This window comes from Ostrinia furnacalis, unplaced genomic scaffold (genome assembly GCF_004193835.3).
Source record: "Ostrinia furnacalis isolate ACB-3 unplaced genomic scaffold, ASM419383v2 OfSCF1431, whole genome shotgun sequence".
Taxonomy (NCBI): Eukaryota; Metazoa; Arthropoda; class Insecta; order Lepidoptera; family Crambidae; genus Ostrinia; species Ostrinia furnacalis.
In genome coordinates, this window is record NW_021131670.1 from 231,768 (window position 1) to 245,102 (window position 13,335).

Sequence of the window (13,335 nt, forward strand, 5' to 3'; positions counted from 1 at the left end):
ATGATTGGTACAAATATTGAAATTTGATCAAAAATATTGGAAACGAGAACATGCCAAAGCTGGTGGAATCTTATGTCAGTTGTTTTAGGGACGACTTTGCAAAACAAATGAGGAGCCTGATGTGCTGAAGTATTTGCATAACTTGGGTCACCTGATTGATGATACTAACAATCATCATCGCAACCTAGAACACTCGTCGGTGGGTTACATATTATTATTTTTAAAGATACTTACGTTAAGTAGGTATAAGTTTATTATCTTAATGGAGCGAAGATCGATCAGGGCTGAAACCAGATTGAACAACTCACTCATTCATAGGTTAGAGTCAACTACCAGTACTACCACCTTACTTTCTTGTGAATTTTCCTTTATCGCAGAGTAGCGACATTTTGTAAAATAATTTTTAACCCTTTCAAAAATATTTTTTTTTCAGGATGGGAATCGAACGCATGGCACACGTATGACAAGTGGCATTTTTCCCAGCCATCACATCCGTCCCAATAACCCAAAAATAATAAAAAAAAGAGTTAAAAATTATGGCCAGGTTCTTAAAAGCCGCGGGCGGCCTCTACCGTTAATAGACTGCAATTAACCTATGATTTATCAACATCAACTGTCCATCAACAAAACGTTCACTGTCATTAATTAGAGCTGGATAGCTTTCGGAAATATTCATAGAGTAACTGATTTGAAAGTGTTAATCCGAGTAATTTAATCTGTGGCGAGCACATTCTCTGAGTTAATGGTAATTTATAACTTTATCTGAGCCCTCATCTTAACTACTACTATCTACTATATTAGAGTAAGTACACATTAATTGCCTATAACATTTTATAAGGTAAGTGTTTTTAGCTGCTATTTTGATCCATCGTTTGGACGTGAATGAGCGGTGGACGCAAACAGGTGACATGACCCTACTCAGTAACTTCTCAATATTTTTTTCGAATGTATTAAGTAGGTATCTACTTTACATAATTATTGACATACTTAATTGGTAAAGAGTTGAGTTTATGAGTCAAATGGGATACTTGCAAAAAATATGGCAAAATTATGGCCTTACCACAGGCCCACTGCCTTACTTATAACTTTTAAAAAAATCTGCCACCCTTGTACCTACTACACTACGAGTCAAACAATGCTAGTATTTCAAAGTAATTGCGTACAGTGACATCTGTTACAGAACTAAAGAAATAGAACGTTCTAATGTTATCTGTATGTTCAAGCTGCTTTGATTATGTTTTGGTTACAATCGTTAGCAATAGATGTCACACCAGTGCTTAAGGCATCATTATTTTAGATTATTTTGAGGAAGTAATAGAGGGTTAAGTGGGAATAATTTAATGCAAAATAACATTTCCAGTGATAATAATAAAATACCGAATAAAATTCTGATGAAAAATAAAATTAATATTACGGTAAAAATAGCAAACAATACGCTTTTGACAGCATTATACGGGAGTGGCGCCCTCTCTGTCCTTCTGTTCGATCTTAGCAGTCTGCTTTCTGATGCAATGTCGAATACAAAAGCGCTATTGGTGCATTGTAAGTTATAAAAATTCAATTGACCAATGAGATCTTTTCCTGATACTTAAAAACAACATAGGAAAACCTACTTGTCAAATAACTTCGACGTCGATCTCGTGTCTCTTTTTTACCTACTGTGCAAGTTCACGAATCCACGATAACAAAGTGTATTTTTATGTGTTAGTGCAATTTAAAATGACATGAATATTTTGTGATTAGTGAGACTTTTTTGTGGTGCATACGTAAACAAATTTAAACTATCCATAGTGGACAGCGATATGATACTCTCCTTGGCAGTGTTCTAAGATTGTGGTCATATCGTCGAGTTTCATAATAGTGTCGTTTGATAAAAACTGTGATGGCTTCGAAACCAGCTAATCAGAAAAGGAGGTAAGTTGATACAATTATTTTGAAGCATTCTGGGACATAACCTATGAACACAAACAGTTACCAATGGAATTTGGGATTTCTTTCATGGATTTTCTAATTTTCCTGTTCGTCGTTGTGATCGTGGTTTCATCGAAGTCCAAACTTTCTCTTTGAATGTGGTGTGGTTTGAATATTTGTTTTTGTTACGTCAAATTATCTAAAATCTAAACACCTTGTCCTATTACTTTACACTGTAATTGAGTCTTTAGTATTTTTCAGGTAAATTATGCATTTTATGGTTGAAAAAATAATTCTTGTAACCTATTCAACTGCAATATAGGTGCCATGCAATGAATTTGATAACAGGGAAGAAATAAACATTTGACAAGAGGAGTTTTAGGTGCAAAGCAATAGCTGGTATGCGTTTATTTTTCTAAAATCCTTGTTATTACTAGTAAATATTTGTGTCATGCTGTGCCGTCAAAATTGGAACTTTTTAAATGAACAATGTTTGCAATAAATTCCACTAGCTGATTAGATAGTAGAGATGAATGGGTACCCTCATGTCATGTTTAATTGTTTAAATTATCTTTTAATGGCTTAAGTTACACAAACAGTATAGTAACTTTTTTGTAATATTATTGGCTTCATTGTTCCAGTTCAATCAGCGTCCAAATTCAAAATCTTCGTTAGTATGTACCTACCTAGGCCCTATTCAGGACACTTCTACACATCCCAATAAATATGGCTTGCCCTACTACCACTTCAGGAGGACAACATATTGACTGGTGCTGACAGGGTTCGAAAGGATAATTATCAATGATAATTATCACGATAATTATCTTGATAATTATCTTGATAATTATCATGATAAGGGGCCGTTCAAGTATTACGTAAGCAGATTTCTTACCATTTTTTACCCCCCCGCCCCCCTTGTCATCAAAAGTAAGCAAAGCACTTACCCCCTCCCCCTATGCTTACGTAAACATTTTGTTATAAATGTTTTTTATATTGTCATTTTTAAAATAGGAAAATTCATGAAAATATAAGGTTTAACTGATACACATAGACACGGTAATACTATCTATACAGTATTCCAACTCGGCCATATTTTTGAAATAAATGTCAACAGCCGAGCGGTACGTCACCCTATGACAACATGCGATAGGGCTGCCCACCTGCAGACCCTATTTTCACTACATCTGCCTACTTAGAATTTCTATCTAGTTTTGTGAGTGTATTTGTGATTGTAATATTTTATTTTATTTTGACAAACTAAATACTTTGTGAATGAAATAGGATAAAATGCATGTTGTCTTGTCATTAGTAGATGTATTAACTAAAAAAAAATTGTGTCAAGATTTAGTAACAAATCTTATAAATTTGCGACCGTAAAATGTATGCTCCTCGACCGAGGCGTACAAAATGCTTGATTTATTATACAGAGTGTTGGGTAAATGGGTTTATAAGCAGACACTAGCCCATGTTAACGTGTGCATATAAATGGTATGGTGAAGTCAGAAATTTTATATCAGCATTTTAATCATTTTAATTTTCATACAAATCTGATTTTATAAATTTTATTTTGTATGAAAATTAAAAAAAAAATGATATCACTGACTAAACCATACCATTTACAATATAATGTTAATATGGCCTAGTGTCGGCTTATAAGCCCATTTACCTAACACACTGTATAATTAGGTACTTGTAATTATTTTTTATAAAAACAACACTTACTGTTTACAAAACAACACATCTTCAGTTTATTACTGTGGCACATTCGCGACACCCCCGACTTTTGCATGTCTAGCGCATACCGAGATTTGAATTTCGAAGAAAAGCTCGCGTTTCGTCCGTTTATATGAAGTTACAATACTATATGATAGTATTACCGTGACATAGAGTAGGAACAAAAAAATATAATCTGAAAAAAAGAACACAACAAACATAATTGCATCAATATACAACGTGTCCCAAAATTCAACGATAAGCCGGCGCCACAGGGTGGACATAGTCACGGGTACTTTAGGAAAAATAAGAAAAAAAATCTATCTCAATTATTTTTTAAGTTACACAATAAATAATGAAATTCGTCGAAAATTGACACCCCTTGTGATATTTTACATTACCACGGCCACAATTTTTCAAATACTTCTGTTTTTTTGTTTGTATCGGCAACCTAAGTAGTGCTGCTGTCCACCCCAATCCTTAAAATCCCCAGAATCCTTACAATTTTTACACAAAAGTTAATCAAAATATGATATTTCTTTAAAATTTTGAACGATTTTTACTTTCACTCAACTTTGACTCGTCGTTTTGTAAAAAAAAAGTATGAACACTACTGCGGCAAGTTTTTTATAAAGTTGACGCAACTATCCAAGATTCCAAAATGGTATAATACTCTAAGAAAACTAGTCGCAAAAAAGATATGCGTACCATTTTTACAAGCACTTCGCTTGTTAGTTAGTATGGGATAAATCTTGCAACTGAATTTAAAACCAGTTCTCCTCAACTAATTGAGCTGAAATTTAGTATACTTATGAAAGTACGATGACAATGCAATATTATGGTATCATTGAGCTGGATGGAGACTGGAGGTGGCCATAGGAACTTCTAAACGAAACGGCGGAATTGCATCTAGTTTAGGTTCGTTGGATTTGTCTTTTCGTGCACTTTAGTGCTAGATGATGTCCAGAGTGCTGATGATGAAGTCAAGAGGTGGCCAGNGATTAACTTTTGTGTAAAAACTGCAAGGATTCTGGGGGTTTTAAGAATTGGAGTGGACAGCAGCACTATTTAAGTTGCCGATACAAACAAAAAAACAGAAATATTTAAAAAATAGTGGTCGTGGTAATGTAAAATATCATAAGGGGTGTCAATTTTCAAAGAATGTCATAATTTATTGTGTAACTTAAAAAATAATTGAGATAGATTTTTTTTCTTATTTTTCCTGAAGTAGTCATGACTATGTCCATCCTGCGGCGCCGGCTTATCCTTGAATTTTGGGACACGTTGTATGCATCAACATAAACACAAATGATAACTTTCAATGCTTACAATATGTTTAGTATCCAAACAAAACGCGCGCGGGAGGCCGGCTTCGCGTATAATAATATTTTATGCGGACTACGACTCTCAAATTTCAATGGGCAATGTCGGCACGAGAGTATTATTAGAAAAGTGAATAGCGCACGGTAATTTCCCTAATGTGCGGTAATTCCCCTAATCAGTTCTCAAGGCGAGTGCCTACGCATATGTATTATTTGCGGGAATCCCCGAAAAAACGTAAATAACTAACAATGACGTAATCATTATCTAGACCCCCCTACCCCCCCATGTCATCAAAATAAGCAAAACAGAGACCCCCCCACCCCCCCTTGGTGCTTACGTAATACTTGAACGGCCCCTAATAACAGATGGATAATTATCAGATGATAATAACAAAAAAATGCGCTCATGAAAGTAAACTGTATTCGAAGATTTCGAACGTGCATTTCCGCACTTGCGTCTAGTGGTGGGTGTTATTCAACAAAGATAGTCAATAAACCCATCTTTTTGGCTTTTTGTTGTGGACAACGATCACTCGTTATTTAGCATCAAAATATTTATCTATTTTCCACAATTTATGCGACTAGCGATGGGTAACTTGTCAAAAATCAGCAACCAAAAGCATTTGCAACATTCGCAACGAATAACTCGACTTGAAACAATGTAACATCAAAATTTCTTATGAAACAATATGACAAATGTATCTTATACTGTTGATAATTATCCGATAATTATCGGAATTATCTTGATAATTTCGAACCCTGGGTGCTGAGAAGAAGTGGTCTTGACTTACTTGACTTAAGGTCCTATGTCCCCTAGATGGGGCAGAGGGCGTCCACAATGCAGTCAGTCACTCAGAGGTGGTGGAAGAAAGAAACTCACCTTTTGTCAGCAGCAATGAAAAGTTATAATTATTTTCAAAGCACTATTATCATTAAAGTTTTTAAAAATAAAATAAGGTTAATGATTTTGATACAAACTAGAAAGTTGTTAAGGTTAAAAGTTTTATTGGTAATAAACTGTATAGTTAATTCACAGCATGGTCAGGGTGAAATCGCAAGCAGAATAAAATTTAACCTTTGGAACATATCCAAAGATGCACCTCAACTTCTGATTACTCGCTCTGTTATCAAGTTTATCAAGCCAAAAGTCAGCAATTATATTTACTCACGTAGTAAAATATTTACCAATTGAGAATGTTACTAGGTATGCAAAATCACTTGAAACCTTTATTACAGTTAAGCTTTTACATATACAAATACATTTGTTTTTATTTCATTCAAAAAGACCAAGTAGGTAGTTATGATTTATAGACATTCAAAGTTCGCTTAAATATCGAGTCCCATCACAGAAATTAAAATTGAACCAAACCCAAACTTGATGCGATTGTGTCGTTTTATTGCGAAGTACCTTCCAGCTCCATCATCAGACCCTGATTACTAATAGAATTGAAGTACTCGTCAATACAAAACGAACGAGCCCAAACTCGATGGAGTTAAGTCGTTTTATTATGGAGTTCCTATGGCCACCTTCCAGCTTCACCATCAGATCAGCTCCATGTCATCATNTATCATGCTCAGATATTAGTTACTATTTGAAATCATTACTACCATGACCTTACTTTTACCAAATATTGTTACCCTAATCCATGTGTAAGGTACAATAATAAAACAAATACCTGTTTTTCTGTTTCGGGTGTTACATCGCCGAAGTAACAAGAAAACACACTTAAAACTTGATGATTATCCATTTTTTTGGGACTACGACGCTATCTACCAATACTATGATAAATACCCTCAAATCATATATGTAGTGGCAAAACGGTTCACAGATTGATAGTTTTTTTTAAATCGTATTACCAGCAATTAGAGAGAAAATGATCATTCAGAGAGTTGACTTGAGTATAGACTTTGAAGACTAATAATTTAAAAACTACGTGTTTCCTTCAGATTTTTTTTGTTGCACATTATAATTTGGAATGTGTACTTTCAAAATTCATCAGATTTAATGCGAAAAGAACATATTTAGTTTTTCACCCTCGGTAACATTTGTCATGGAATTACCCTATAGTTAATTCACAACATGGTCAGGGTGAAATCGCAAGCAGAATAAAATTTAACCTTTGGAACATATCCAAAGATGCACCTCAACTTCTGATTACTCGCTCTGTTATCAAGTTTATCAAGCCAAAAGTCAGCAATTATATTTACTCACGTAGTAAAATATTTACCAATTGAGAATGTTACTAGGTATGCAAAATCACTTGAAACCTTTATTACAGTTAAGCTTTTACATATACAAATACATTTGTTTTTATTTCATTCAAAAAGACCAAGTAGGTAGTTATGATTTATAGGCATTCANTTTTTGTCATCCCAAGTGGTTGGTGAAATTGGACCACATACATCAGTATGAACTAACTCTAAAGGTTTCTTGGCTCTATAGCCTTTATGATTGAATGGCTGTCTAGTACTTTTACCCAATAAACAAGATTCACATAAATCACTCTGTGTCGTTTTATTTTTTAAGTCCGATAAACCTTTTACCATGCAATTTTTCGCCAATAAATTTAAATTACTTGAACCCAAATGACCAAAACGTCGGTGCCACAATTCATAAAGATTTACATCAGGTTTATTAATTAAATAACAAGATTTTACTGAAGTTACTAAAACATTCACTGTGTACAAAGTTCCAGAATTATTACCAATCATTAGTATGTAATCTTTTTCAAAAACTCTTACTTTACCTTGAGAAAAACTGACAGTCAAACCAGCATTTTCCATTTTTGATACAGACAATAAATTTTTNTTGTCCCTATTACTTTACACTGTAATCGAGTCTCTAGTATTTTTCAGGTAAATTATGCATTTTATAGTGGAAAAAATAATTCTTGTAACCTATTCAACTGCAATATTATAGGTGCCATGCAATGAATTTGATACCAGGGAAGAAATAAACATTCGAAAAGAGGAGTTTTAGGTGCAAAGCAATAGCTGGTACCTATGCTTTTATTTTTCTAAAATCCTTGTATTACTAGTAAACATTTGTGTCATGCTCTGCCGTCAAAATTGGAACTTTTTAATGAACAATGTTTGCAATAAATTCCACTAGCTGATTAGATAGTAGAGATGAATGGGTACCCTCATGTCATGTTTAACTGTTTAAATTATCTTTTAATGGCTTAAGTTACACAACAGTATAGTAACTTTTTTGTAATATTATTGGCTTCATTGTTCCAGTTCAATCAGCTTCCAAATTCAAAATCTTCGTTAGTATGTACCTAGGCCCTATTCAGGACACTTCTACACATCCCAATAAATATGGCTTGCCCTACTACCACTTCAGGAGGACAACATATTGACTGGTGCTGACAGGGTTCGAAAGGATAATTATCAATGATAATTATCACGATAATTATCTTGATAATTATCATGATAATAACAGATGGATAATTATCAGATGATAATAACAGATGGATAATTATCAGATGATAATAACAGATGGATAATTATCAGATGATAATAACAAAAAAATGCACTCATGAAAGTAAACTGTATTCGAAGATTTCGAACGTGCATTTCTGCACTTGCGTCTAGTGGTGGGTGTTATTCAACAAAGATAGTTAATAAACCCATCTTTTTGGCTTTTTGTTGTGGACAACATTCACTCGTTATTAAGCATCAAAATATTTATCTATTTTCCACAATTTATGCGACTAGCGATGGGTAACTTGTCAAAAATCAGCAACCAAAAGCATTTGCAACATTCGCAACGAATAACTCGACTTGAAACAATGTAACATCAAAATTTCTTATGAAACAATATGACAAATGTATCTTATATTGTTGATAATTATCCGATAATTATCGGAATTATCTTGATAATTTCGAACCCTGGGTGCTGAGAAGAAGTGGTCTTGACTTACTTGACTTAAGGTCCTATGTCCCCTAGATGGGGCAGAGGGCGTCCACAATGCAGTCAGTCACTCAGAGGTGGTGGAAGAAAGAAACTCACCTTTTGTCAGCAGCAATGAAAAGTTATAATTATTTTCAAAGCACTATTATCATTAAAGTTTTTAAAAATAAAATAAGGTTAATGATTTTGATACAAACTAGAAAGTTGTTAAGGTTAAAAGTTTTATTGGTAATAAACTGTATAGGGTCATTCCATCGTTTCGGGTGTTACGTTCGTACACACATATTCAACAATTTCATGTATTTTGAAATAGTATTTTAATAATGTTAGTGACTTAATCTGTCCGTTTTTAGTTGTTTTATCTTAATAATAAAGTTTGTACAGCTTAGAATGTAGGATAACGAAAATATGAGTCGAAAAGTGTGCGTTTCGGGCGTTACGAGATTTTGCCTCTATGTTCTGACTGTTGCTGCATTTACTCGAAATTTAGCGAATTTTCTTAAGGAATCATACCTAAAACTTACAGGACTTCTAAAGTATGACATTTACAAACCATGTAACATACAATCACTGTTAAATAAAACGTTTTANAAATCACTTGAAACCTTTATTACAGTTAAGCTTTTACATATACAAATACATTTGTTTTTATTTCATTCAAAAAGACCAAGTAGGTAGTTATGATTTATAGGCATTCAAAGTTCGCTTAAATATCGAGTCCCATCACAGAAATTAAAATTGAACCAAACCCAAACTTGATGCGATTGTGTCGTTTTATTGCGAAGTACCTTCCAGCTCCATCATCAGACCCTGATTACTAATAGAATTGAAGTACTCGTCAATACAAAACGAACGAGCCCAAACTCGATGGAGTTAAGTCGTTTTATTATGGAGTTCCTATGGCCACCTTCCAGCTCCACCATCAGATCAGCTCCATGTCATCATAATATTGCATCCAAATTACATGTGTATGCGAAATTGCAGCTTAATCGGTTGTCCGGAAGTGGTTTTAAATTCAGCTTGCAAGATTCCACCCATACAAATTTGAGCCAGTCACTATATTATGACGTCACGCGCATAAAATGGCGGGCCGACCGCCGCCCTCACCTTTAAAATTCAATAACTTGGAAACTAATTGACGTATCGAAATAATTCTTTCACATGTATTTTTTATTTTTAACAGAGAATACAGAAAGCTAAAAAACAAAATTAGTGAACATTCTTCATTCAATAAAAGGTGGGTCATTTTTAAAGTGTTCAGTTAGATTTAACTTTTACATTGCCGCAGTTTAGGAAAAGCCTTCATTAATTTTTACCCGACTACGGCAAAGGCAAACGATATACCTACCTACCGTAGCACTTTGATAACGTGTGACTGCGGTTTCCAAACATGAAAATTACTATGCAACTACATTAGCAACTTTGTTCAGTTCAGTATTCTGAAAATCTTGTTTTATACTTTTTAGCGTCGTTTTTTGTCGTAGTTGGGTTTTAGTTTTTTTTTACTTTTTATTTTTACAAGTAATGTTATTACAAAGAAATAAATTAAGTAATGGAGCTGAATGAGGATGGGATCCTAAGTTTGATATGCAGTTGCTAGGTTTTTGATATTCAGGATACTACAGGATTCAGATGGGTTTGCTAAGGGGAGACCGTTCTCCCATATTTTTTCACTTAGTCGCCTTTTACGAGTGGGAGTGGTCCTATTTCTATCTGCCACAACCACACGCGGCCAACATCCACGGGACTTCCTAGCTTTCTACTGGAGAGAACTTACTTCCTAGAAGCATAATGTTACAAAACAAAAAATAATTGACTCCCTAGCCTAGGCTGTGGCCTAGGGAGGGAATCTAGAGAAATTCTTATGATAAAATCTCTTAAAAACCGCCTCTGTGGTATAGTAATGAGACCACCTGCTTTCAATCCAGGGGTCTGAAGCAGGCAGAGGTTTTGGTGGTGGAGCTTGTTCTAAGTCCACCTGGCTAGCTACCACCATCTTACCGAAGTTTGTCGCTATAACAACAATCTGTTAACTACCTACATTGTTGTGTACCAGCAGAGGTAAGGTAGCCAATTCCTTTGTGGTTGAGGATTTCGAGTGAAGCTCGCTTCCACCTTCGTCATAACTTTGCGTTAGGTGAGAAGCAGGCCAAGAGCTTCCTCGATGTGGATACAAAAAATATCTAAGTCGTTTTGTGAAAAGTATCTCTGAATATTCAGGATACATTTGCAATTAATGCAATTATGCATCATCCAGTTTGTTGACTCGAATCAGAACTAAGGAAAACAAACGGATTCCGGCTTAGGGGATTTTGGAATTTACAGCTTTAATAAATATTCGATTCTGCATAAGTTGTGGTGACGCTCATTCGTTGAACTTAAGATCAAATGTCGTAAATTGCGTAAACGTTTAATGATTTTAGAGAAGTTGTGGGTAAGCTACTGGAGCCTGATGGTTTCTTATCTACGACGTGGTCAACGTTTTCGGCAAAACTTATGACTATTCGTAAATGGAAGATCGTGCATCGCCTTATTTGGCGAACAGTTCAATTTTGGACTTGTTCATTATTTGATGAGTAATTAACATCAATCAGCGTTCACAAACTGTTCTTTTTGGAGACTGATACCTGTTTAGTTTTTTATCTTTTCGAACTAACAACTAAGTAAAGTAACATTTCACAAGTAGGAATCTATTCTTAAATGTAGATGAACGTCGTTTTTTATTCAACCCTCAATGTCGTCTTATATCGCCGTAAAGTCCGTAAACATAATCTATCTATTTGATTTTTGATGTCTGAAAATGTAATTTTATTTTTATCAATGATGCAACAGGTAGGCAACAAAGCATTCTGATTTTGATAACGGATGATATGTTATGACTCAATTTTAAAAGCGCCTGGTATGCAAGATTACTGCTTTTAGTTACCCTTAAATGGTCTCTTATCAGTAAAGGACCCATACAAAATTACAATGTAGGTAGGTAGAGGCACAGCATAGTGTAGAGGCCATTATCAGACTCGTAGCTGAGGGAGTGTATAGTTTTTGATATTTAAAAAAACTAAAAAACCCTGTAGATTTCTTCTTTAAAAATTTCGGCACCACGCGCTGTCTGAAAGAATTTTTCATTACCATTTCTTTTTTTTTACTCTTATTCACCCTGTTTCGTTCGTTTGCAGTTTTTAAAATATTTTTAGACGACATAAAAAAAGAAAAATAAAAGAGAATAAAAGCTTTCAAATCAATATAAAATTCAATAATTAATGGTAAGGTTATTTTTTATAGAACTTGCGGAAATCAGATTTACTTTCCGGATATAAAATGTAACATTAATAATATTGATTGTCTGTAAGGTAATTTTATATTAATTATTCATTTCCTTAATTGTTATTTTATGCATGGTACGAGTAAATATGATGAAAAACATAATTTTATAATTCATTCTATTCGAGGGGTAAGGGGTATGCAATAATATGCATGTAGTATCAATGTAGTATGTGCTTAGTTATTTTATTTATTTTACCTGTTAAATACTTTTACCACTGTGCTGTCACTAATTTTTTACGTTTTAAACGACTTTTGTATGTATTATTTTGTTTTGAATAGGTAACTGTTGAACCAAGTTCTTCAACCTTGAACCTTTCGTGGTGTTTTCCTTTGTAAACATGAGCCGAACATTATAGAAAGAATACTCTCTTACCTTACTTATAAACTGAGAAAACTTATAGTTATTTTCGTCGCTAACTTCCCAAAAATATGTTTTTTATCTTGATATAATAAGCCGAAGTCCTGTTAGGTATTTGTTTACTGAACAGTTTTATCGTAAATAACGTAGATAATTCAATTTGACGTCATGAAAATGAATGCCATAGTTAGGTTACTTAAAAGAATTTTTTGTTTTCATAATAAGAGGGTTTACGCGATTGTAAAATCCGCCAGATGGCAATACGTAGACGCGAGGTCCAAATGCTGCATGATTGGTTATTTTTGACATGACATTGACAGATATGTCAAAATCCACCAATCACGCAGCATTTGGACCTCGCGTCTACGTATTGCCATCTGGCGGATTGTAATTGTTAGGTTTTCTTGATCTAAAAGTACGAGTATGTTGACTTTACTTACACACTAATTAGTTCGATATTATTATTTCGATAACGATACCGACCTATCAAGTAGAGGGAATCCCACCCGTCTCTTACACTCTTTTTTACAACAAAAATATTACCACTTACTTTGTGGTCCAAAGCAGGTAAATCTACTAAATTGCATAGACGTCACATGGGTGTTTTTTTATGGACTGACGTTCTTTCTATTTTACGTTTTTGGTGTGTGTTTTGGATATACTATCCAAATAATTTATTCCTCTCCATCTTTCTTGTTTGTTTTAAATCTAATTGCTAGAAATATCGACTACTTACTGGCGTTACCGCGAACGTGTTTTGTATTGGAGCTAATTTTATCTTTATTTAAACT

General features: G+C 34.1%; 1 protein-coding gene across 1 annotated transcript in view; it reads left to right on the forward strand.

Annotated features, from left to right (window-relative positions):
- The first annotated feature begins 1,635 nt into the window (after positions 1–1,635).
- The window catches only part of LOC114352715 (hypoxia-inducible factor 1-alpha), a 112,340-nt gene continuing 100,640 nt past the window's right edge, over positions 1,636–13,335 (forward strand). The window contains exon 1 of the mRNA XM_028304393.1: positions 1,636–1,914. Coding sequence (XP_028160194.1) covers positions 1,883–1,914 — 32 coding nt within the window. The 5' untranslated portion in view covers positions 1,636–1,882. The remainder of the gene's footprint in view (positions 1,915–13,335) is intronic.